Source organism: Squalius cephalus (assembly GCF_949319135.1).
Source record: "Squalius cephalus genome assembly, chromosome: 5".
In the NCBI taxonomy this organism is placed as follows: Eukaryota; Metazoa; Chordata; class Actinopteri; order Cypriniformes; family Leuciscidae; genus Squalius; species Squalius cephalus.
In genome coordinates, this window is record NC_137126.1 from 880,509 (window position 1) to 907,500 (window position 26,992).

General features: G+C 39.7%; 3 protein-coding genes across 7 annotated transcripts in view; 2 read left to right on the forward strand and 1 right to left on the reverse strand.

The window, feature by feature from the left end:
- smyd1a (SET and MYND domain containing 1a) overlaps positions 1-7,982 on the forward strand; it is a 35,345-nt gene extending 27,363 nt beyond the window's left edge. For both annotated transcript variants that reach the window (XM_079873238.1, XM_079873239.1), the window contains exons 8-10: positions 3,532-3,695; positions 4,404-4,572; positions 7,790-7,982. In XM_079873238.1, coding sequence (XP_079729364.1) covers positions 3,532-3,695; positions 4,404-4,572; positions 7,790-7,933 — 477 coding nt within the window. In that variant the 3' untranslated portion in view covers positions 7,934-7,982. The remainder of the gene's footprint in view (positions 1-3,531; positions 3,696-4,403; positions 4,573-7,789) is intronic.
- On the reverse strand, positions 7,324-17,046 carry fabp1a (fatty acid binding protein 1a, liver). 2 transcript variants are annotated; one of them, XM_079873241.1, is made up of 5 exons: positions 16,927-17,046; positions 15,777-15,849; positions 15,465-15,637; positions 8,665-8,754; positions 7,324-8,573 (listed from the first exon to the last, which is right to left on the reverse strand). In XM_079873241.1, exons 2-5 carry the CDS (start codon positions 15,841-15,843, stop codon positions 8,520-8,522), a joined length of 384 nt encoding a protein of 127 aa, XP_079729367.1. In that variant the 5' UTR covers positions 15,844-15,849; positions 16,927-17,046; the 3' UTR covers positions 7,324-8,519. The 2 variants fall into 2 exon arrangements, with proteins under 2 accessions (XP_079729367.1, XP_079729366.1); XM_079873240.1 differs by lacking the exon at positions 16,927-17,046 and having other exon boundaries at positions 8,481-8,754; positions 15,777-15,964.
- A 3,523-nt stretch (positions 17,047-20,569) lies between these two features.
- Positions 20,570-26,992, forward strand: part of thnsl2 (threonine synthase-like 2) — a 15,367-nt gene continuing 8,944 nt past the window's right edge. For all 3 annotated transcript variants that reach the window (XM_079872156.1, XM_079872155.1, XM_079872157.1), the window contains exons 1-5: positions 20,570-20,660; positions 22,071-22,294; positions 23,343-23,537; positions 26,051-26,203; positions 26,788-26,992. The exon at positions 26,788-26,992 is cut by the window's right edge and continues 26 nt beyond it. In XM_079872156.1, the coding sequence (XP_079728282.1) occupies positions 22,072-22,294; positions 23,343-23,537; positions 26,051-26,203; positions 26,788-26,992 (776 nt within the window). In that variant the 5' untranslated portion in view covers positions 20,570-20,660; position 22,071. The remainder of the gene's footprint in view (positions 20,661-22,070; positions 22,295-23,342; positions 23,538-26,050; positions 26,204-26,787) is intronic.

Below are 26,992 nucleotides of genomic sequence, written 5' to 3' on the forward strand. Positions count from 1 at the left end.
TCAGAATTGTGAGATATAAACTCAGAATTGCGTGATATAAAGTCAGAATTGCGTAATATAAAGTCAGAATTGCGTGATATAAAGTCAGAATTGCGAGTTATAAAGTCAGAATTGCGAGATATAAAGTCAGAATTGCGAGTTATAAAGTCAGAATTGCGAGATATAAAGTCAGAATTGCGAGATATAAAGTCAGAATTGCGAGATATAAAGTCAGAATTGTGAGATATAAAGTCAGAATTGTGTGATATAAAGTCAGAATTGTGAGATATAAAGTCAGAATTGCGAGTTATAAAGTCAGAATTGCGAGATATAAAGTCAGAATTGTGAGATATAAAGTCAGAATTGCGAGATATAAAGTCAGAATTGCGAGTTATAAAGTCAGAATTGCGAGATATAAAGTCAGAATTGCGAGTTATAAAGTCAGAATTGCGTGATATAAAGTCAGAATTGCGAGATATAAAGTCAGAATTGCGAGTTATAAAGTCAGAATTGCGAGATATAAAGTCAGAATTGTGAGATATAAACTCAGAATTGCGTGATATAAAGTCAGAATTGCGTAATATAAAATCAGAATTGCGTGATATAAAGTCAGAATTGCGAGTTATAAAGTCAGAATTGCGAGATATAAAGTCAGAATTGTGAGATATAAAGTCAGAATTGCGAGATATAAAGTCAGAATTGCGTGATATAAAGTCAGAACTGCGAGATATAAAGTCAGAATAGCGAGATATAAAGTCAGAATTGCGTGATATAAAGTCAAAATTGCGTAATATAAAGTCAGAATTGCGAGATATAAAGTCAGAATAGCGAGATATAAAGTCAGAATTGCGTGATATAAAGTCAAAATTGCGAGATATAAAGTCAGAATTGCGTGATATAAAGTCAAAATTGCGTAATATAAAGTCAGAACTGCGAGATATAAAGTCAGAATAGCGAGATATAAAGTCAGAATTGCGTGATATAAAGTCAAAATTGCGTAATATAAAGTCAGAACTGCGAGATATAAAGTCAGAATTGCGTGATATAAAGTCAGAACTGCGAGATATAAAGTCAGAATTGCGAGATATAAAGTCAAAATTGCGTAATATAAAGTCAGAATTGCGAGATATAAAGTCAGAATTGCGTGATATAAAGTCAGAACTGCGAGATATAAAGTCAGAATAGCGTGATATAAAGTCAAAATTGCATAATATAAAGTCAGAACTGCGAGATATAAAGTCAGAATTGCGTGATATAAAGTCAGAATTGCGTAATATAAAGTCAGAACTGCGAGATATAAAGTCAGAATAGCGTGATATAAAGTCAGAATTGCGTGATATAAAGTCAGAATTGCGTAATATAAAGTCAGAACTGCGAGATATAAAGTCAGAATTGCGAGATATAAAGTCAGAATTGCGTGATATAAAGTCAAAATTGCATAATATAAAGTCAGAACTGCGAGATATAAAGTCAGAATTGCGTGATATAAAGTCAGAACTGCGAGATATAAAGTCAAAATTGCATAATATAAAGTCAGAACTGCGAGATATAAAGTCAGAATTGCGTGATATAAAGTCAGAATTGTGTGATATAAAGTCAGAACTGCGAGATATAAAGTCAGAATAGCGTGATATAAAGTCAGAATTGCGAGATATAAAGTCAGAATTGCGTGATATAAACTCAGAATTGCGAGATATAAAGTCAGAATTGTGAGATATAAAGTCAGAATTGTGAGATATAAAGTCAGAATTGCGAGATATAAAGTCAGAATTGCGAGTTATAAAGTCAGAATTGCGAGATATAAAGTCAGAATTGTGAGATATAAAGTCAGAATTGTGTGATATAAAGTCAGAATTGCGAGATATAAAGTCAGAATTGTGAGATATAAACTCAGAATTGCGTGATATAAAGTCAGAATTGCGAGATATAAAGTCAGAATTGCGAGTTATAAAGTCAGAATTGCGAGATATAAAGTCAGAATTGTGAGATATAAACTCAGAATTGCGAGATATAAAGTCAGAATTGTGTAATATAAAGTCAGAATTGCGTGATATAAACTCAGAATTGCGAGTTATAAAGTCAGAATTGTGTAATATAAAGTCAGAATTGCGTGATATAAACTCAGAATTGCGAGATATAAAGTCAGAATTGTGTAATATAAAGTCAGAATTGCGTGATATAAACTCAGAATTGCGTGATATAAAGTCAGAATTGTGAGATATAAACTCAGAATTGCGAGATATAAAGTCAGAATTGTGTAATATAAAGTCAGAATTGCGTGATATAAACTCAGAATTGCGAGTTATAAAGTCAGAATTGCGAGATATAAAGTCAGAATTGTGAGATATAAAGTCAGAATTGCGAGATATAAAGTCAGAATTGCGAGTTATAAAGTCAGAATTGCGAGATATAAAGTCAGAATTGTGAGATATAAAGTCAGAATTGCGAGTTATAAAGTCAGAATTGCGAGATATAAAGTCAGAATTGTGAGATATAAAGTCAGAATTGCGAGATATAAAGTCAGAATTGCGTGATATAAAGTCAGAACTGCGTGATATAAAGTCAGAATTGCGTGATATAAAGTCAGAATTGCGAGATATAAAGTCAGAATTGCGTGATATAAAGTCAGAATTGCGAGATATAAAGTCAGAATTGCGTGATATAAAGTCAGAATTGCGAGATATAAAGTCAGAATTGCGAGATATAAAGTCAGAATAGCGAGATATAAAGTCAGAATTGCGTGATATAAAGTCAGAATTGTGAGATATAAAGTCAGAATTGTGTGATATAAAGTCAGAATTGCATGATATAAAGTCAGAATTGCGAGATATAAAGTCAGAATTGCGTGATATAAAGTCAGAATTGCGAGATATAAAGTCAGAATTGCGTGATATAAAGTCAGAACTGCGTGATATAAAGTCAGAATTGCGTGATATAAAGTCAGAATTGCGAGATATAAAGTCAGAATTGCGTGATATAAAGTCAGAATTGCGAGATATAAAGTCAGAATTGCGTGATATAAAGTCAGAATTGCGAGATATAAAGTCAGAATTGCGAGATATAAAGTCAGAATAGCGAGATATAAAGTCAGAATTGCGTGATATAAAGTCAGAATTGTGAGATATAAAGTCAGAATTGTGTGATATAAAGTCAGAATTGCATGATATAAAGTCAGAATTGCGAGATATAAAGTCAGAATTGCGAGATATAAAGTCAGAATTGCGAGATATAAAGTCAGAATTGCGAGATATAAAGTCAGAACTGCGTGATATAAAGTAGCAATTACGATTTATAAAGTCACAATTTTGTAATAAGGTCAGAATTGTGTGTTTATTTCTCGCAATTGCGACTTTATATCATGGAATTCTGAGATAAAAAGTCGCAATTACCTTTTTTACTTTTTATTCTGTGGCGGAAACAAACTTCCATAGTTATTTGCTTAGACAAACTGATCAAAAGTTGATTTTCGATTAGTCCAATATATAAAACGCAGTTTAAATAAGAGTGCTGCGATTGCGAGGTAAATCTGACGGCGCTGATCTGCTTCTGTAGGTCGTTAAGCTCTGCCGCGAGTGTCTGCAGAAGCAGGATCCGCTGTTCGGAGACACAAACCTGTACCTGCTGCGCGTCCTCAGCATCGCTAGCGAGACGCTGTCCTTCCTGCAGCAGTTCCCCGAGGCGGCCGGACACGCACAGCGCACGGTGGAGGGATACATGTGAGTCTGTGTGCTAAATCATGCTAGCAACCTGTTAAAACATTCTAGAACTGTGCTAAATCTTGCTAGCAACATGCTAGAACTGGACTAAATCATGCTAGCCACTTGCTAGAACTGTATTAAATCATGCTAGCCACATGCTAGAACCATACTAAATCATGCTAGCCACATGCTAGAACCGTACTGCTAGCTACATGCTAGAACTGTATTAAATCATGCTATCCACATGCTAGCAATGTGCCAATTCATGCTAGAAACATGCTATCAATGTAATAAATCATGCTAGCAACATGTTAAGATATGCTAGCAATGTTGTAATTCATGTTAGAGACATGCTAGTAATGTGTTAAATCATAATAGAAACATGCTAGCAGTGTGTGCTAAATCATACTAGGAACATGGTAAATCATGTTAGCAAACATGTTAAGTCATGCCAGCAAAGTGACAATTCATAAAACATGTCTATTACGTGTTAAATCTTGTTAAAACAGGCTAGCAACTTGATAAAGCGTTAAAAATGTGTTAAAATAGGCTAGCAACTTGCTAAAACATGGTAGCAACATTTTATTGACTTCTTTGAGTAAAATCTTTAAACTTTTAATAGTTATTTCAAACTTTCATCCAGCAATCTGTTGATTTACTGTAAATCTCTTTAATTCTGATCACCTGTGCTCAGTCAGACAATTATTTCCCTGTTCCTGGTCTTAGGAAGCTTTACCATCCCAATAACGCCCAGCTGGGCATGGCCATCATGAGGGCGGGCGTCACGCACTGGCACGCGGGGCTGATCGAGGCCGCTCATGGGCTAATCTGTCGCGCATATGCTATCCTCCTGATCACACATGGAGCTCATCATGCCATCACCAAAGACCTGGAGGTAAAACACCAGCTGCACTGGTGCCAGATGTGTGCCAGATGTGTGCCAGATGTGTGCCAGATGTTGAATGTTACCGTGGGGAAAGTCGGTAACACTGTATTTTACAGTGTCCTTGTTACATATGTTATATGTACTTACCATAGTAATAACAGTAAATGATGCATAATTATATGCAACTAACCCTCAACCAATTCCTAATCCAACCCTAACCCTATAGTAAGTATATGTAGTTGCTTAACATTACTCAGTACTTATAAATATATAATTTACACTGTAACAATGACACCTTAAAATAAAGTGTAACCGGAAAGTCAGTGTCCCAGACAGCAACATAGTGTCAGCCAAGATCCAGCCCACATCTGGGCTGTGTGAAATCCATGTGTACCAGATATGTGCCAGATGTGTGCCAGATGTGTGCCAGATGTATATTAGATGTGTGCCAGATGTATATTAGATGTGTGCCAGATGTGTGCCAGATGTGTATTAGATGTGTGCCAGATGTATATTAGATGTGTGCCAGATGTGTGCCAGATGTGTATTAGATGTGTGCCAGATGTATATTAGATGTGTGCCAGATGTGTGCCAGATATATATATTAGATGTGTGCCAGATGTGTGCCAGATGTGTGCCAGATGTATATTAGATGTGTGCCAGATGTATATTAGATGTGTGCCAGATATATATTAGATGTGTGCCATATGTGTGCCAGATGTGTGCCAGATGTATATTAGATGTGTGCCAGATATATATTAGGTGTGTGCCATATGTGTGCCAGATGTATATTAGATGTGTGCCATATGTGTGCCAGATGTGTGCCAGATGTGTATCAGATGTGTGCCAGATATATGCCAGATGTGTACCAGATGTACAGTATATTAGATGTGTGCCAGATATATATTAGGTGTGTGCCATATGTGTGCCAGATGTATATTAGATATGTGCCAGATGTGTACCAGATGTGTGCCAGATGTGTATCAGATGTGTGCCAGATATATGCCAGATGTGTACCAGATGTACAGTATATTAGATGTGTGCCAGATATGTGCCAGATGTGTACCAGAAGTGTATCAGATGTGTGCCAGATGTATATTAGATGTGTGCCAGATGTATATTAGATGTGTGCCAGATGTAAATTAGATGTGTGCCATATGTGTGCCAGATGTGTACCAGATGTGTACCAGATGTGTGCCAGATGTGTATCAGATGTGTGCCAGATATATGCCAGATGTGTGCCAGATATATATTAGATGTGTGCCAGATATGTGCCAGATATATGCCAGATGTGTGCCAGATATATATTAGATGTGTGCCAGATATATGCCAGATGTGTACCAGATGTGTATCAGATGTGTGCCAGATGTGTACCAGATGTGTACCAGATGTGTGCCAGATGTATATTAGGGGTTGTTTACACCTGCCCACTTCATGCGTTCTCTCAGATTGGATAGCTATCTGATTTATCAAAACGATTCCATTTACACCTGGTCACATAAATGTGTTTTTGCGAAACGGATTTAAATCCGATCTTCAATTCCCGCACTATATGCAGATTTAATGGAGTGCACGTCACCGAAAGCAACAGATATGAGCTGCATTTTATTGATCATCAGCTAAAATTTGAAAATCAAAGACTGCAATAAGAGAGAGCAGCAACAGCCCTGGTAAGATCATTTCGTTTCTTTACTTTTAATGATGATGATTGTGTGTTAAGCGTCTGCGACTTACTTTCACTTTGATTTGCGATAGTTTGCACGTTGGCTTGATGAATAGATGCTCAGCTTCTCATCTGCGGTGATGCGTGTTCCAGTAGCGTCGTCATATCTGGCTATAACATTACATATAGCCTATAACACGCTCTCACACGTTTATTTTTTTAGCATTTTTGGGAGGAGTACAATTTACATATGTGGTTTCAACAACCAGATGCATTTACACTTGTTCAGTTTCGTCAGGAATGTGGCCCAGATCTCCTCCTGAAGTGGTTTGAACGATCGGATTCAAATCCGTCTCGAATGCGTTTCGGAGGGCATTTACACCTGGTCTTTTCACGATCGGATAGCTATCCGATCTGAGAAAACGCATGAAGTGGCCAGGTGTAAACAGCCCCTTAGATGTGTGCCAGATGTATATTAGATGTGTGCCATATGTGTGCCAGATATGTGCCAGATGTATATCAGATGTGTGCCAGATGTATATTAGATGTGTGCCAGATGTGTTCCAGATGTGTATCAGATGTGTGCCAGATGTGGACCAGATGTACAGTATATTGCATGTGTGCCAGATGTGGTCTGGATCTGGGCCGACACTATGTTGCTGTCTGGGCTGTTCCTCCTGTAACAGAGTTGAACTTTTGACCCTGATGAGGCCGATATGAATGAAATACTGATACTGATGATGATGATGATGATGATGACTGTAAGACATCATTCAGTAAGACAAAGTGTCACTTAAATATGTTAGGAAGATAAAAGCATTATTTTTAAAGGGAAAATGTTACTTCACAACATAGAAATTCTGAATAAAAAAAAGATATTCAAGAAAAATATATACAGTAGACCAGGGTTTCTCAAACTCGGTCCTGGAGGGCCGCTGTCCTGCACAGTTTAGCTCCAACCCTGATCAAACACACCTAGCTGTGAGCTTCTAGTGATCCTGAAGACATTGATTAGCTTACTCAGGTGTGTTTGATCAGGGTTGGAGCTAAACTGTGCAGGACAGCGGCCAGGACCGAGTTTGAGAAACCCTGCAGTAGACAGTGAAAGCATGACATTTTAATATCAATTAAAGCAAAATGTTGGTACAATTTGAACACAATTCACCATTTTACAGTTTAAATGTAATGATATTGAATGAATGAAAACTTTATTTTTAAGGCAAGGCCATTTCCCCAGTTGATGAATCACAGTATATTAAGATATTACATTTTGTAATCGACAGATGCAAATAGATAAAGTGCAATCAAATATTTAAATGTGTATTTTAGATGTTTTCTTTCCTCTAGTCTGATGTTATAGAAGCAAAATAGACCTTAAAACTGAGCGTGCATGAAAAACATTGGTTTTGTCTTGCCTTAAAACAACTAAACAGAATTAAATCTATCAAAGTTGAGTAAGTCACACACAAATGACACTGTTTCCTGAGAGTCACTGTGGGTTGAGAAAGATTCGATGTTGGGTTTGCATTGTGAGCTGAGCATGATGTGAAATGTGTGTTTCAGGCGATGCGCACGCAGACAGAGATGGAGCTTCGTCTGTTTAAAGAGAACCAAATCGTCTATCAGAACATGAGAGAAGCTGTTCTCTCAAGCAACCCCATGATGAGCGTCGCTGGAGAACAAGTGCAAATCAAAGCCACTTCCTAAACCTGATCTAAGCAAGAATCTGCACTCTAATAAAGGCATTTTCAACAGATCACATTGTGGAGTTTTGATTCAATCTAGTCCAGAAAATCTCCTACATTTGCCATTCCAAGCAAACACTGCACTGCAAAAAATGCTTTTCTAACTTAGTATTCTTGTCTTGTTTCCAGTCAAAATATCAAAAAATTCTTAAATCAAGATGCATTTACTAAAGTTGTAAAATACCATGCGATATTATGTCTTTTTTTTCTGGGGATATAAATCAAAATTAAGTCAGTTTTTGCTTAAAACAAGCAAAATGATCTGCCAGTGGGTTAAGAAAAATAATATTGTTTCTGTTTGAATTAAGATTATTATTATTACCCCATTGGCAGATCATGTTGTTGTTTTTTAAGCAACAAATCACTTAATTTGTAACTTAACTATGTACACTTAATTTATTTCCCCAGAAAACAAGACATAACATCTTATGGCATTTTACTCATCTAGTAAATGCATCTTTATTTATTAATTTCTTTGATATTTGGACTGGAAACAAGACAAAAATACTTAGTAAGAAAGGGCAATTTGCAGTGCACTAGTGAGCCGATCAGGAGATTCTCTTGCTGATCCTCTTGTACACGATTCCATCGAAGCTGAGAGTCTGAAAGCACACGGCACAGGTTTCATAAAAGCATCAGTAATGAGGATGATGATGATGAGGATGATGATGATGATGATGAGTCTCCACTTACGTTACTGATGGTGTCTCCGTCCAGCTCGGTCACAGACTCAATCCCCTTCACAAACACCGTCAGCTTATTCCCGTCCATGTGAACCACCGTCTGACACACACACATCAGCAGATCTGTAACATCTCATCAATCACACAAAACCTGACAACCATGACAAAAATATGATTTAATCTACTCAATTAATCTACTCATGTTTCAACCCAAAGATATTAATCAATCCACTGTATCACTCCAAAATTATTAATCAATCTACTCGATTCATGAATCTACTCGTTTCAACCCAAAGATATTAATCAATCTACTCGATTATTCAATTTACTCATATTTCACTCCACAATTATTAATCAATCTACTCAATTAATCAATCTACTCATATAACACTCCAAAAATATCAATCTACTCATATTTTGCTCCGAGAATATTAATCAACCTACTCACATTTTACCACCAAAAATATTAATCAGTATACTTATATTTCACCCCCAAACCATTATCAATCTACTCATATTTCCCCCCCCCCCCCCCCCCCAAAAAAAAAAATCAATTCACAGGATTAATCAATATACTCATATTTCATTCCAAAAATATTAATAATCTATTTAATGAATAAATCAACTCAAATTTCGCTACAAAAATATTAAATTAATCTACTCAAATAATCAATCTACTCATATTTCACTCCATAAATATTAATTAATCTACTCAAATAATCAATCTATTCAATTAATCAACCTACTCATATTTCACTCAATAAATATTAATTAATCTACTCAAATAATCAATCTACTCATATTTCACTCTAAACATATAAATCAATCTTCTCTATTTATTTATCTATTCACATTTTGGTCCAAATATAATAATAATAATAATTTTTAATAATAATATTATTTTATTCTGCATTGATGCATTAAATTGATAAAAAGTTACAGTAAAGACATTTATAAAGTTACAAAACATTTCTATTTCAAATAAATGTTAAGCAGCATGTAAACATTCTCCCCTGGTTTCACAGACAAGGCTTTAGTAGTCCCAGACTCAAATGCAAGTTTGAGCTGTTTTAACTGAAAACAACTTTATTAAAATATGTAATTGTTTTGTCTCAAGATGCACACCAGTAATGTTTCTTTTTTCTAAGGCATATTTATAAAAGCTTAAATGTTCTAATTGAACCAAGGCCTAATCCTGGCTTAATCTAAGCATTGTCTGTGAAACCAGGCCTTGATGTTTCGGTCCCACTTTATATTAAGTGGGTCAAAGTACTACGTACTTACATTGAAATTAATAATTTGATACAATGGACTTATTGTGTACATGCATGTTTTTACATTGTACTTATATTTTGAAAATACTTGCATGTAATTATAGCTGTAATTAATGTATGTAATTACATTTGTAATGACACTATTGACTCTTTCCTTAAACCTGACCTGTCCCTAACCTGACCCGTATCGCACCTGTCCCTAACCTTACCTGTCCCTAACCTTACCCGTATGTCACCTGTCCCTAACCTTACCCGTATCACACCTGTCCCTAACCTTACCCGTATCTCACCTGTCCCTAACCTGACCCGTATCGCACCTGTCCCTAACCTTACCTGTCCCTAACCTTACCCGTATGTCACCTGTCCCTAACCTTACCCGTATCACACCTGTCCCTAACCTTACCCGTATCTCACCTGTCCCTAACCTGACCCGTATCGCACCTGTCCCTAACCTTACCTGTCCCTAACCTTACCCGTATGTCACCTGTCCCTAACCTTACCCGTATCACACCTGTCCCTAACCTTACCCGTATCTCACCTGTCCCTAACCTGACCCGTATCGCACCTGTCCCTAACCTTACCTGTCCCTAACCTTACCCGTATGTCACCTGTCCCTAACCTTACCCGTATCACACCTGTCCCTAACCTTACCCGTATCACACCTGTCCCTAACCTGACCCGTATCACACCTGTCCCTAACCTTACCTGTCCCTAACCTGACCCGTATGTCACCTGTCCCTAACCTTACCCGTATCACACCTGTCCCTAACCTTACCCGTATCACACCTGTCCCTAACCTGACCCGTATCGCACCTGTCCCTAACCTTACCTGTCCCTAACCTGACCCGTATCTCACCTGTCCCTAACCTTACCCGTATCACACCTGTCCCTAACCTGACCCGTATCACACCTGTCCCTAACCTGACCCGTATCACACCTGTCCCTAACCTTACCCGTATCACACCTGTCCCTAACCTGACCCGTATCACACCTGTCCCTAACCTTACCCGTATCACACCTGTCCCTAACCTGACCCGTATCTCACCTGTCCCTAACCTTACCCGTATCACACCTGTCCCTAACCTGACCCGTATCACACCTGTCCCTAACCTGACCCGTATCACACCTGTCCCTAACCTTACCCGTATCACACCTGTCCCTAACCTGACCCGTATCACACCTGTCCCTAACCTTACCCGTATTACACCTGTCCCTAACCTGACCCGTATCACACCTGTCCCTAACCTGACCCGTATCACACCTGTCCCTAACCTTACCTGTCCCTAACCTTACCCATATCTCACCTGTCCCTAACCTTACCTGTCCCTAACCTTACCCGTATCACACCTGTCCCTAACCTTACCTGTCCCTAACCTGACCCGTATCTCACCTGTCCCTAACCTTACCCGTATCTCACCTGTCCCTAACCTTACCCGTATCTCACCTGTCCCTAACCTTACCTGTCCCTAACCTGACCCGTATCACACCTGTCCCTAACCTTACCCATATCTCACCTGTCCCTAACCTTACCCGTATCACACCTGTGCCTAACCTTACCCGTATCACACCTGTCCCTAACCTTACCCGTATCTCACCTGTCCCTAACCTGACCCGTATCTCACCTGTCCCTAACCTTACCTGTCCCTAACCTTACCCGTATCTCACCTGTCCCTAACCTTACCTGTCCCTAACCTTACCTGTCCCTAACCTTACCCGTATCTCACCTGTCCCTAATCTTACCTGTCCCTAACCTTACCCGTATCTCACCTGTCCCTAACCTTACCTGTCCCTAACCTTACCCATATCTCACCTGTCCCTAACCTTACCTGTCCCTAACCTTACCCGTATCACACCTGTCCCTAACCTTACCTGTCCCTAACCTGACCCGTATCACACCTGTCCCTAACCTTACCCGTATCTCACCTGTCCCTAACCTTACCTGTCCCTAACCTGACCCGTATCACACCTGTCCCTAACCTTACCTGTCCCTAACCTGACCCGTATCACACCTGTCCGTAACCTTACCCGTATCTCACCTGTCCCTAACCTTACCTGTCCCTAACCTTACCCGTATCTCACCTGTCCCTAATCTTACATGTCCCTAACCTTACCCGTATCTCACCTGTCCCTAACCTTACCTGTCCCTAACCTTACCCATATCTCACCTGTCCCTAACCTTACCTGTCCCTAACCTTACCTGTCCCTAACCTTACCCGTATCACACCTGTCCCTAACCTGACCCGTATCACACCTGTCCCTAACCTTACCCGTATCTCACCTGTCCCTAACCTTACCCGTATCACACCTGTGCCTAACCTGACCCGTATCTCACCTGTCCTGTCCCTAACCTGACCCGTATCTCACCTGTCCTGTCCCTAACCTGACCTGTCCCTAACCTGACCCGTATCTCACCTGTCCCTAACCTGACCCGTATCTCACCTGTCCCTAACCTTACCCGTATCACACCTGTCCCTAACCTTACCCGTATCACACCTGTCCCTAACCTTACCCGTATCACACCTGTCCCTAACCTTACCCGTATCACACCTGTCCCTAACCTGACCCGTATCTCACCTGTGCCTAACCTTACCCATATCTCACCTGTCCCTAACCTGACCCGTATCACACCTGTCGCTAACCTTACCCGTATCTCACCTGTCCCTAACCTGACCCGTATCACACCTGTCCCTAACCTGACCCGTATCACACCTGTCCCCAACCTTACCCGTATCACACCTGTCCCCAACCTGACCCGTATCTCACCTGTCCCTAACCTTACCCGTATCACACCTGTCCCTAACCTGACTCGTATCTCACCTGTCCCTAACCTTACCCGTATCACACCTGTCCCTAACCTGACCCGTATCTCACCTGTCCCTAACCTTACCCGTATCTCACCTGTCCCTAACCTGACCCGTATCTCACCTGTCCCTAACCTTACCCGTATCACACCTGTCCCTAACCTTACCCGTATCACACCTGTCCCTAACCTTACCCGTATCACACCTGTCCCTAACCTTACCCGTATCACACCTGTCCCTAACCTGACCCGTATCACACCTGTCCCTAACCTGACCCGTATTACACCTGTCCCTAACCTGACCCGTATCACACCTGTCCCTAACCTGACCCGTATCACACCTGTCCCTAACCTTACCCGTATCACACCTGTCCCCAACCTTACCTGTCCCTAACCTGACCCGTATCTCACCTGTCCCTAACCTTACCCGTATCTCACCTGTCCCTAACCTTACCCGTATCACACCTGTCCCTAACCTTACCCGTATCACACCTGTCCCTAACCTTACCCGTATCACACCTGTCCCTAACCTGACCCGTATCACACCTGTCCCTAACCTGACCCGTATCACACCTGTCCCTAACCTGACCCGTATCACACCTGTCCCTAACCTGACCCGTATCTCACCTGTCCCTAACCTTACCCGTATCTCACCTGTCCCTAACCTGACCCGTATCTCACCTGTCCCTAACCTTACCCGTATCACACCTGTCCCTAACCTTACCCGTATCACACCTGTCCCTAACCTGACCCGTATCACACCTGTCCCTAACCTGACCCGTATCACACCTGTCCCTAACCTGACCCGTATCACACCTGTCCCTAACCTTACCCGTATCACACCTGTCCCTAACCTTACCTGTCCCTAACCTGACCCGTATCACACCTGTCCCTAACCTTACCCGTATCTCACCTGTCCCTAACCTTACCTGTCCCTAACCTGACCCGTATCACACCTGTCCCTAACCTTACCTGTCCCTAACCTTACCCGTATCACACCTGTCCCTAACCTTACCTGTCCCTAACCTGACCCGTATCACACCTGTCCGTAACCTTACCCGTATCTCACCTGTCCCTAACCTTACCTGTCCCTAACCTTACCCGTATCTCACCTGTCCCTAATCTTACCTGTTCCTAACCTTACCCGTATCTCACCTGTCCCTAACCTTACCTGTCCCTAACCTTACCCATATCTCACCTGTCCCTAACCTTACCTGTCCCTAACCTTACCTGTCCCTAACCTTACCCATATCACACCTGTCCCTAACCTGACCCGTATCACACCTGTCCCTAACCTTACCCGTATCTCACCTGTCCCTAACCTTACCCGTATCACACCTGTGCCTAACCTGACCCGTATCTCACCTGTCCTGTCCCTAACCTGACCCGTATCTCACCTGTCCTGTCCCTAACCTGTCCTGTCCCTAACCTGACCTGTCCCTAACCTGACCCGTATCTCACCTGTCCCTAACCTGACCCGTATCTCACCTGTCCCTAACCTTACCCGTATCACACCTGTCCCTAACCTTACTCGTATCACACCTGTCCCTAACCTTACCCGTATCACACCTGTCCCTAACCTTACCCGTATCACACCTGTCCCTAACCTGACCCGTATCTCACCTGTGCCTAACCTTACCCGTATCTCACCTGTCCCTAACCTGACCCGTATCACACCTGTCCCTAACCTTACCCGTATCTCACCTGTCCCTAACCTGACCCGTATCACACCTGTCCCTAACCTGACCCGTATCACACCTGTCCCCAACCTTACCCGTATCACACCTGTCCCCAACCTGACCCGTATCTCACCTGTCCCTGACCTTACCCGTATCACACCTGTCCCTAACCTGACCCGTATCTCACCTGTCCCTAACCTTACCCGTATCACACCTGTCCCTAACCTGACCCGTATCTCACCTGTCCCTAACCTTACCCGTATCTCACCTGTCCCTAACCTGACCCGTATCTCACCTGTCCCTAACCTTACCCGTATCACACCTGTCCCTAACCTTACCCGTATCACACCTGTCCCTAACCTTACCCGTATCACACCTGTCCCTAACCTTACCCGTATCACACCTGTCCCTAACCTGACCCGTATCACACCTGTCCCTAACCTGACCCGTATCACACCTGTCCCCAACCTTACCCGTATCACACCTGTCCCCAACCTTACCCGTATCACACCTGTCCCTAACCTTACCCGTATCACACCTGTCCCTAACCTGACCCGTATCACACCTGTCCCCAACCTTACCCGTATCACACCTGTCCCCAACCTTACCCGTATCACACCTGTCCCCAACCTGACCCGTATCTCACCTGTCCCTAACCTTACCCGTATCACACCTGTCCCTAACCTGACCCGTATCACACCTGTCCCTAACCTGACCCGTATCACACCTGTCCCTAACCTTACCCGTATCACACCTGTGCCTAACCTTACCCGTATCACACCTGTCCCCAACCTGACCCGTATCACACCTGTCCCCAACCTGACCCGTATCACACCTGTCCCTAACCTGACCCGTATCTCACCTGTCCCTAACCTGACCCGTATCACACCGCAACAGCAGTAAAAGGGTTTTACAATAAACATAAACACAATAAGTACATTGTACTTATTTTTCGATGTATTTCGATGTGTACATAGTACTTAAAGCCACTTAATATAAAGTGGGACCGATGTTTCTTTTTCTTTCGATCTGGTGATTTGACTCTGATGGGACTGACTTTATCCTTCTCTCCAGTGAAGGTCTCGAGCTCACACTCTTCTCCCACAGTGAACGAGTACAGGATCACTTTAGTCCCCGCCGTCACCGTCACCTTGAAGTCGTTCCCGTCCTGATGGATCTCTGAGATGCTCTTCACATCTTTACCTTTCTGGATCTCATCCTCCGGGAGTCCTGCGACACGAGACGCAAACACATCAAACCCATGTCAAGCGTACCACTATAACAGGGATTAATATGCTTTCAAGCATTAATTACGCATCCAAGAAACCTGTGCTTTTCTGTAAATGTTTTCTTCTCATGACAGTCTTACCAATGGCCTTCATGAAAGCCTCAAAGTTCTCGTGTGACTCCAGCTGATATTTCCCATTGAACGCCATCAGAAGCTGCAGACATTTACATTACATTTACATTTAATTTAGCAGACGCTTATATCCAAAGCGACTTACAAATGAGAACAATAGAAGCAGTTAAACTAACAATAGGACAACAAAATGCAAGTGCTATGACCTCTTTTTATATATATATATAGAAGAGAAGAGAAAACAAAGGCAGACATCAGGAACTCTCAGAAATAATGTTTTCATGGGATCGTTAGGAAAACACTCTTAGAACATATTTTTGTTAGCTGGTCTGTCTCATGTGAGGAAGCTTTAATTATTTGATGATTAATCTTTTATTCCAGTCATCAGCAAAACATTTACAGTCAAACCAAAAGTTAGACACAGATATAATTTTTGATATTTTTACTAGTGTGTGCAGGACACTATAGTTCATTAATGTGAGTGAGGAGAGCAAAATAAAGTAACCTGTGACATATTATACCCAGATATTCTTCATACAGTGACAATGATTTAGACACTTTGAGCTGATCATGTTTTGCTGAAGTGTGTTTTCTTTAATTGCTAATGCTCTTTTTACACACAGACTGAACACAATGAAGCATTGCTTGGTGATTGGTTGAGCTAAACTGGTATTATCTAATTGTGTAGTTAAATTTAACAGCTGACAGATATTCAACATAATTCATGTGTGAGACAGTCTAACAGAAGGACGGACAAAACCAGTCAAATATCAACTGAGTTCTGCTCATATTTTATCACCATTTTCTAAACTATAGCGAATAAACTGATAATGTGAGAAATGTTGAAGTTGTCTGAATTCATTTTGGTCTGACTGTATATTTTAACTTCACAACAGCACTCCACAAAAAATGAAAATCTTTTTATGACATTGGGTTTTTATCAGGTTAACATACAAGAACATTTCACTAACATTCCCCTTAATTTATGAAAATGTTATTTCTGAATGTTTTCTGAACGTTTAAAAAAAAATGTCTTAGTTATATGACCGTTAAAGGAACATTCCACTTTATTATTCTTCAAACATTATGGAATGTTACTTTTGAATGTTTCTCTGAACGTTCTGAAACAAGTAACATTTAAAAACCGTTATAGACTTACCGTTAATATTTCCTCCGATCAGGTCGAGAAGATCCTGCAGAAATGCTGAGTTTTGGTTCAACCGGCTGTTTTCACTGAGGGCTTCTTACATCAGACTTTAAACCTATCAATGCACAATATGATTATATAAAGACAGATTATGATTAAGCTTCAGTGTGGAATAAATGTCCAAAGGTTACTCTGAAATAAAGACTTTCACACAACTTTGATTAAATGCTGCGAACTTTTGATTAAGCTGCTCTAAGAGTTTCAGACAACAATGATTTCCAATAAATCACAAAACCCAGAATACAGCAGAAACTTTATAAACTATAAACCATTGCAGTTTTACAGACTTGTGATTCATAACTATCATCAATCACTGCACTGTTTTGATATTTTTGTACATTACCTCTTTCGTGAATATTTTTTGACTTGTTTAAATTCTGCTGAAAAGAAAAAAACATCAATATGTATTATTTGATGTATATATATAAATATTTATATATTTTCCTGGCCAGTAACAGTGTGTATGTTCATTTAAAGGGGTGGTTGATCATGATTTCACTTTTCTAACTTTAGTTAGTGTGTAATGTTGCTGTTTGAGCAGAAACAACATCTGCAAAGTTACAACGCTCAAAGTTCAGAGCAAAGGGAGATATTTGCTTTTACAGAAATTGCTTTTTAAGGACGACAACAAACGGCTGGTAGAGACTACACCACATTCCTCCCGGGTTAGTGACATCACCAACCCTAAAATTTACATAAACCCCGCCCCCAGAACACGATTTATACATTATCATGACAGAATATGCTAATCAATGACTAGAAGATAACTACACATCAGCTTCATAAACTCACCAACTAACCGTTCAGAAATGTCCTGTTGCTTCTACATGTTGTCACTTCTTCTCGAGTCTCTCCATCTTTGTCTGACTCCGGTTTGAACATAAAAGGCTAAAAGTGTTTGAAATTTTCAGTGCATGTCTGTGTGAGTGCAAGCTGTTGAAGCTCCGCCCCCTGTGCCGGGAGCAGCAGCTCATTTGCATTTAAAGGGACACACACAAAACGGTGCGTTTTTGCTCACCCTCAAAAAGTGACAATTTTTGTCACTTTTACTGCACGGTGTTGCCATATGGCAACATAGCCTTTCTTTGGACATTTCTTGAAATTTGAAAATAGACATGAGCTCTGATGGGTCTTAAATTCATGGTAGAACCTGGTGGAAACCAATGATATGCTTTGATGACATTACATGACACTACACACCCTTGCACTGTCATTCTTTTCACACACTTTTGATGACTCCAGTTGCTGAAGAAGTGCTCGTGAATATGTGAAGATTTTCCTCAATTTTTCATATTTCTTCAGAATTTAAAATTACATCAAGCATCTGGGGAAAGTTCTAATCTTTTTTCAATCATTGTCACATTGTTTTGATACTATTATTACCTTTTTATTCAATAAAATAGGTATGTTGCCATATGGCAACATTGTGCGGTAATGGAACAATATTTTGCCCATGCTAATGCAGAGTAGCTTTGTATGAATGACAATGTATGGATGCACTGATATAGTTGGATGGTTGTATTCTACTCATATATTTATATTTGTATATATTTATAAAGTAAAGTAAAAGTAAAGTATAAAAGTAAAATATATATACGCTTATTTTGTTTAGAAAATGAAGCCGTCAGTGTTCTATGGCAAGACTGAGAGGAGGGCTGAAATGTACAGGGTACAAGTGGTTATACCATCTCATGAAAGTGAGGATGAGCTAGGGATCAGTGACGAGGAGTATGAGAGGCAGGCAGAATTAGGCCTAGTGGACTAGTAGACTATGTGTCAGATGTTTTGTAAATGTTGTTGAAATAATCGTTTCACATTGAGTAGTTTCACTTGAACAGTTCTTATGAGTTTGCGTCAGATGTTTTGTAAATGTTGTTGAAATAATACTTTGAAAATTAGTTTCATATTTTGTACACAAAGCTTTTGAAAACATTTTAAATAATAAAAACAATTTCATTTCTAAAAGACAGGTCTGTAATCATCTTTCCATCTATCATCTATGAATCATAATTTTGGGAGAAAACACATCAGGCTGTTCCATTGTCGCACAATGTTGCCATATGGCAACGTACCCAAAAGTACCCCCCGAAAAATAAAAATTAAATAAAAAAATATAAATATGTTAATTTGAGTCTATTTTATATATAAAAAAAACACTGTAACATTTTTTTCCATGATTGCATAATAATGCGTGCAGTAGAGGGTTAACAAGCTATAAATAATTATTTGTGGGGTATTATGAGCTAAAACTTCACACACACACTCTGGGGACATGAGACTTACTTTACATCTTGTGAAAAGGGCATTATACCACCCCTTTAAATGATTGATTGATTGATTGATTGATTGATTGATTGATTGATTGATTGATTGATTGTGAACAGACTCTTACAAATAAAGGTTTCAAAAGGGTTTTTTTTCCGCCACAGAAGAACCATTTGTTTCCCCAAAGTACCTTTCAGTGATTAGTTCTTAAAAGAACCATTTTTTATGAAGAACATTTTAATATTGTATGCAATGGGAAGTTTCCATGTATTTAAAAGGATCTTCACAGAACCATCAATGCCAATAATGACCTTTGTTTTTCAAGGAAGTCAAGTAGTCAAGGTTTGAAGGTTTATGTCTAAGCTGAAACTGTCTTTCAAAAATAAACCCACCCCAAATAAAAGATAAAGTGTGACAACTAGCCCTGGTCTCCCCTACAATCAAAACTGATGTGCTATTAACATCCCAGCTGTGATGTGATTTAAATGATTATTGCAAAAAGCTCCACTAGGAGGCGCTACTGGCTTTTGTATTGTTTTAGCTCTGCTTGTCCACGGCAGATGACCTGCTCTTCGGCAGTTGTAATATTGTTGATAAATACTTGATCGACACTGTTTTCTGCTCTTGGCAAATCTTGTATTTCGTTTTGTATTTATCGAGGTATGCTCTTAAATAAAAAATAAAAAAACGTTCTACTGTAATCACAAACTAAAATAAAAATGTGATTGGTTTATTCTCCTAATCGCTGTGTAAAGTAACACGAATCACGTGCGAGTGACGTCACCATGATACAACATAATTTACACCCGAAAAAGGACACCGATGACTTTAACAATGATTCTCTCGAAAATATACGGTAAAACACAAAAGTAGTAAGAATTATTATTATTATTTAGACTAATTGCGTCCGCTTCACCAAGTCCCGCCCGACGCTGATATCGAGGTTGCCAGATCCGCGAACAAAACGAGCAAAACCCAATGACCCTGTCCCACATTTATCAAAACCACGCACATTCCTAAAATACATATTTTATTGTCACTTTTATTCGCTATACACCACTTCAACTTTAAAATCACTATATAATAGTAATCGTAAACAGAATTTGTATTCTCAATAAACTGTAAACCGTAAGTAGTTTCTATAATGGATGTGTCAGTGCAATCTCTCCGGAGATAAAAGGCAGTTTCCCCCCTCACAAAACACATAATCTAGCACAGTATTATCATTGATATAGAATTTAAAATGATTAAAGTAATACAATACGGTCAAATGCAATATTCGCAATGTGTCAAACATTCAACTTGCGGTAATTCCCACAGGAGAACCGCAGACTTGGCAACCCTGACCCTGCAGAGCTGGAGTGAAGCAGAGTAACAGTGAGAGTTACTATAGTAGACACTCGAACACCTCAGTCTGTCAGGTAATGATTATTAACTTGTTAACTTACACTGCTTCACTGTGTGATGATCGCTTTTGTTCCTCTACTGTAATCGCTTTTTGATGTAAACGTATGCTAACTGCTAAATGCATAAATAATGTAAATGAATACGAACATGAATGTAAAGTCAGGAGTAAAAATAAACTGGAAACAGTTGCTGTAAATGAAAAACAAGGATTGAACTATGAAGCACAACTGACCTTTGATCTTCACACGAGAACTTGTCAAATCATGGAATGATTTCTGCTTGTTTGGTTGTTTTTACGGAGTAAACCTTCTAATTACAGGAATATAATATACAATCTTAGACATTTCTGTATCTTCTTACTTGATAACACAACACAAGATTATGAATAGAAAATAAAATCAGTGAATATAGACCAGGGTTGTTATAGTTAACCAAAAACATTTTTTTTTTTATTTGACTAAACATTAACTGAAATAAAATATTTTTTTAAATATATGACAATTATTTTATTCTAGCTAGTTGCAAAGGAAACATTTGAAATAAAAATGAATAAAAGCTATAGTCATACTAGAAAAAAACAAATGCAAATGACAAAACTTTAATAACATAACATAAGATTTTGAATAGAAATTAAAAACAGTGAATATAGACCAGGGTTGTTATGGTTAACTAAAAACATTTTTGTTACTTGACTAAACCTTAGCTGAAATAAAATATTTGTTCAAAATTTTTAAACTTATTTTATTCTAGCTAGTTGCCAAGGAAACATTTGAAATAAAATTAATAAAAACTATAGTCATATTAGGAAAAAAAAAACAAATGCAAATAAAAAAAACTTTAATAAAACTTAAAATGAAAACAGAAAAGATATAAAACTTTCACTGTAATAGTATCTCAGTGATACTAAAATCCCTCATGTTGTTGGGTTATGCATGTTAGTGAATGTGAACTAGTTCATGATGAAAAGATAAGTTTAAGTATGTAAGCCGTGTTATTTCAGTGTTTAGTGACATTACTTTTTTTATATATATATATATATATATTATTCTAGCTAGTGGCCAAGGAAACATTAAAACTATAGACATATTAGAAAAAAACCTAATATAAAATATAAAGATATTGAACTTCCACTGGTATAGTATCTCAATGATATAAGGGTTAACTGTAAGGGTTATTAGTTAACTTAAAGCATTTCTGTTACTTTAATTTTACTTTTACTTTTTTGTTGACTTAACATTAACTGACATAAAGTATTTAAAAAAAAATTAAACTTATTTTATTCTAGCTAGTTTCAAAGCAAACATTTGAAATAACCCTAACCCCTAACCCTAACCCCTAACCCTAACCCTAAATTCTAAAAACTATAGACATTAGAAACCCGCGATCACGTGTGTGAGTCGTTGAATGCTTCGCTCGCCCTGCAGGATGCGTTACTGCAGCACGCGTGCCGGCGCTCGGGGCCGCAGCTTCAGAGACGTGCTATTCTCCGGATTCGCTCCCGACGGAGGAATGTTCATGCCGGAGAACATCCCGATGCTAAGCGCTGAGACTCTGAGGAGCTGGAGGAGCCTGTCCTATCAGCAGCTCCTGTGTGAGATCTGCAGTCTCTATATCCCTGAGCAGGAGATCCCGAGACCACATCTGCAGGGTGAGACCACACACACACACACACACACACACACACACTCACACACACACACACACACACACACACACACACATCAGCTCCTGTGTGAGATCTGCGGTCTCTATATCCCTGAGCAGGAGATCCCGAGACCACATCTGCAGGGTGAGACCACACACACACACACACACACACACACACACACACACTCACACACACACACACACACACACACACACACACACACACACACACACACACACACACACATCAGCTCCTGTGTGAGATCTGCGGTCTCTATATCCCTGAGCAGGAGATCCCAAGACCACATCTGCAGGGTGAGACCACACACACACACACACACACACACACACACACACACACAGAGGAAACACTTGACTGGTTCAGCCTTAGACTTCAGGACAGGAATAAGCCTGTGCAAAAAGATACATATGCATTTTATAGGGATGCACCGATATGAACAATTTGGCCTATACCAATAACAGATAATTATTTATATTTGAAAGCCGATATATAGTCGAAGGAAATAATACATTATTTATCAGCCAATTTTCTTATTGGGCCGATAACGATTACATTAAAAATGAAAGTCCCCCTGTAGTCAATCATTTTATCTCTTAAAACTCATCTTTGATCACCAAAATTACATATTTAAATGTTTTTTCCTTAAAAATACCTTAAAATATCTTGAATGTAACTCGACACCCTTGCCTCATTTAGTATGCGTGGTTCTATGAATATGCAAATGAGCCCCGCCTCCACTCACTCACTCAGCTCAGAGATCCACTGGTTGACGATCACACGTTGATCTGATTGGTTACAAGGTAGTTTGTGACGTCAGAAACACCAGCGATTTCAAAGTGTGTTTTTGAGACTGTCTTTGGTTCACTGCAGTTTTAAGGAGGAAATACTCAGCAATGCTGTCGACTTACACATGGTTTGTCTTAAAGCAGATTAAAAACACCACATAGACACATAAACTACATTAAGTTTAGATTTAATTTCAGCTTATGTTTCTGTCTCTCCAAACCTCGGGTCTGTCTCTCTGTAGAGCTGATTGCACAAGCGCTGTCGAGCTTCTCCGTACCGGATGCGGTGCGACTGGTTCATCTGAAGGATTCTCTCTCAATCCTGGAACTGTTCCATGGAGAGACTCTGGCGTTCAAGGATCTGGCCATGAGCTGCACCGCTCAGTTCCTGCAGTACTTCTTACGCAGAGATGGCAAACGGGCCACAATACTTGTAGGTAAGGAGTGACGTCCGTCTCAGATCCGGCCCGCACACAGCAACATAGTGTCGGCCCAGATCCGGCCCACAATTCTGAGTTTAAATCTCTCAATTCTAACTTTTTCCTGGAATTATAAGTTTAAATCTGTCAATTCTAACTTTTTTCTGGAATTATAAGTTTAAATCTGTCAATTCTGACTTTTCTTCTGGAATTCTAAGTTTAAATCTCGCAATTCTGACTTTCTCCGGAATTCTGAGTTTATATCTCGCAATTCTGACTTTTTCTGGAATTCTGAGTTTAAATCTCGCAATTCTGACTTTCTCCGGAATTCTGAGTTTATATCTCGCAATTCTGACTTTTTCTGGAATTCTAAGTTTAAATCTCGCAATTCTGACTTTCTCCGGAGTTCTGAGTTTAAATCTCGCAATTCTGACTTTTTATGGAATTCTGAGTTTAAATCTCGCAATTCTGACTTTCTCCGGAATTCTGAGTTTAAATCTTGCAATTCTGGCTTTTTCTGGAGTTCTGAGTTTAAATCTCGCAATTCTGACTTTTTCTGGAATTCTGAGTTTAAATCTCGCAATTCTGACTTTCTCCGGAATTCTGAGTTTAAATCTCGCAATTCTGGCTTTTTCTGGAGTTCTGAGTTTAAATTTCGCAATTCTGACTTTTTCTGGAATTCTGAGTTTAAATCTCGCAATTCTGACTTTCTCCGGAGTTCTGAGTTTATATCTCGCAATTCTGACTTTTTCTGGAATTCTGAGTTTAAATCTCGCAATTCTGACTTTCTCCGGAGTTCTGAGTTTAAATCTCGCAATTCTGGCTTTTTCTGGAATTCTGAGTTTAAATCTCGCAATTCTGACTTTTTCTGGAATTCTGAGTTTAAATCTCGCAATTCTGACTTTCTCCGGAGTTCTGAGTTTAAATCTTGCAATTCTGACTTTTTCTGGAATTCTGAGTTTAAATCTCGCAATTCTGACTTTCTCCGGAATTCTGAGTTTAAATCTCGCAATTCTGACTTTCTCCGGAGTTCTGAGTTTATATCTCGCAATTCTGACTTTTTCTGGAATTCTGAGTTTAAATCTCGCAATTCTGACTTTCTCCGGAGTTCTGAGTTTAAATCTTGCAATTCTGACTTTTTCTGGAATTCTGAGTTTAAATCTCGCAATTCTGACTTTCTCCGGAGTTCTGAGTTTAAATCTCGCAATTCTTACTTTCTCCGGAGTTCTGAGTTTATATCTCGCAATTCTGACTTTCTCCGGAGTTCTGAGTTTATATCTCGCAATTCTGACTTTTTCTGGAATTCTGAGTTTAAATCTCGCAATTCTGACTTTCTCCGGAGTTCTGAGTTTATATCTCGCAATTCTGACTTTTTCTGGAATTCTGAGTTTAAATCTCGCAATTCTGACTTTCTCCGGAGTTCTGAGTTTAAATCTCGCAATTCTGGCCTTTTCTGGAATTCTGAGTTTAAATCTCGCAATTCTGACTTTCTCCGGAGTTCTGAGTTTAAATCTCACAATTCTGACTTTTTCTGGAATTCTGAGTTTAAATCTCGCAATTCTGACTTTCTCCGGAGTTCTGAGTTTAAATCTCGCAATTCTGACTTTTTCCGTAATTCTGAGTTTAAATCTCGCAATTCTGACTTTTTTCCAGATTCTGAGTTTAAATCTCGCAATTCTGACTTTCTCCGGAGTTCTGAGTTTAAATCTTGCAATTCTGACTTTTTCTGGAATTCTGAGTTTAAATCTCGCAATTCTGACTTTCTCCGGAATTCTGAGTTTAAATCTCGCAATTCTGACTTTCTCCGGAGTTCTGAGTTTAAATCTCGCAATTCTGACTTTTTCTGGAATTCTGAGTTTAAATCTCGCAATTCTGACTTTCTCCGGAGTTCTGAGTTTAAATCTCGCAATTCTGGCCTTTTCTGGAATTCTGAGTTTAAATCTCGCAATTCTGACTTTCTCCGGAGTTCTGAGTTTAAATCTCGCAATTCTGACTTTCTCCGGAGTTCTGAGTTTAAATCTCGCAATTCTGACTTTTTCCGTAATTCTGAGTTTAAATCTCGCAATTCTGACTTTTTTCCAGATTCTGAGTTTAAATCTCGCAATTCTGACTTTCTCCGGAGTTCTGAGTTTAAATCTCGCAATTCTGACTTTTTCTGGAATTCTGAGTTTAAATCTCGCAATTCTGACTTTCTCCGGAGTTCTGAGTTTAAATCTCGCAATTCTGACTTTTTCCAGATTCTGAGTTTAAATCTCGCAATTCTGGCTTTTTTCTGGAATTCTGAGTTTAAATCTTGCAATTCTGACTTTCTCCGGAATTCGTGTGAAATTTCTCCGGAATCCATGTGTACCAGATCCGGCCCACATCTGGTACACATGGATTCCTCACGGCCCAGATGTGGGCCGGATCTGGGCCGCCACTATGTTGCTGTCTGGGATAGTTGATTCTTATTGCGTTGAATTCTGACTTCTGGATAAATGTGGGCCCGTCTCGTGTCCTGCGATGGAGATTCAGAGCTGATGATCTTTCAGGAACGTCCGGCGACACGGGCGGCTCGGCCATCAGAAGCGTGTTGGGTCTCAGTGAAGTGGACATCGTGGTGGTGTTTCCCCGCGGACGGGTCACCAGAGTCCAGGAGCGCCAGATGACCACCAGCGCCGCTGACAACGTCCATGTGTTCGCAGGTAAACGGGAAACGCTGCTGTAAAACCTCTAAACTGCTCAGTTTTAGTGATATCAACTTCAAATTTGGAACACAACAAGGTTAGACATATGGCATTAAATTGATCAAAAGTGACAGTAAAGACATTTATTATGTTACAAAAGATTCTGTTTCAAATAAATGCGGTTCTTTTCAACTTTATATTCATCAAAGAATCCTGAAAAATAAAATGTATGACGGTTTCCACAAAAATATGATGTTTTTTTAACACTGATAATAATCATGTTTCTTGATCATCAAATCCTCATATTAGAGTGATTTCTGAAGGATCATGTGACACTGAAGACTGGAGTAATGATGCTGAAAATTCAGCTTTTATCACAGGAATAAATTACACTTTACTGTATATTCACATAGAGAACAGTTATTTTAAATTGTAAAAATATTTCACAATTTTTACTGTATTTTTGATCAAATATATACAGTGTTGAGCAGAAGAGACTCTCAAACGGATTTGTTCCACTGTTTTAGTCTGACTTTGTAAGGAGACGTTCCAGATCTGTGTGTGTGTGTGTGCGTGCGTGTGTGTGTGTGTGTGTGACGCAGCGGACGGGACGTCTGACGACATTGACGTGGCTCTGAGGAAACTCTTCGCGGACCCAGAGCTGGTTCGACGTCACGGCCTCATGAGCCTGAACTCTGTGAACTGGAGCCGGATCCTGGTTCAGATGGCTCACTTTCTGTTCGCGTTCCTACAGCTCAGTGGAGGAGACGGAGAAGACCCGCGGGCCGAGCTGGAGGTGCTGGTGCC

Excerpts from the sequence above, each read along its gene's own strand:
- fabp1a (XM_079873240.1), bottom strand. The coding sequence starts at position 15,843 with ATGGCGTTCAATGGGAAATATCAGCTGGAGTCACACGAGAACTTTGAG. Across the intron at positions 15,638-15,776 it reads GGCTTTCATGAAGGCCATTG|GACTCCCGGAGGATGAGATC; the intron begins GTAAGACTGTCA and ends CTCGTGTCGCAG. Across the intron at positions 8,755-15,464 it reads TCACTGGAGAGAAGGATAAA|ACGGTGGTTCACATGGACGG; the intron begins GTCAGTCCCATC and ends TGTGTGTGTCAG.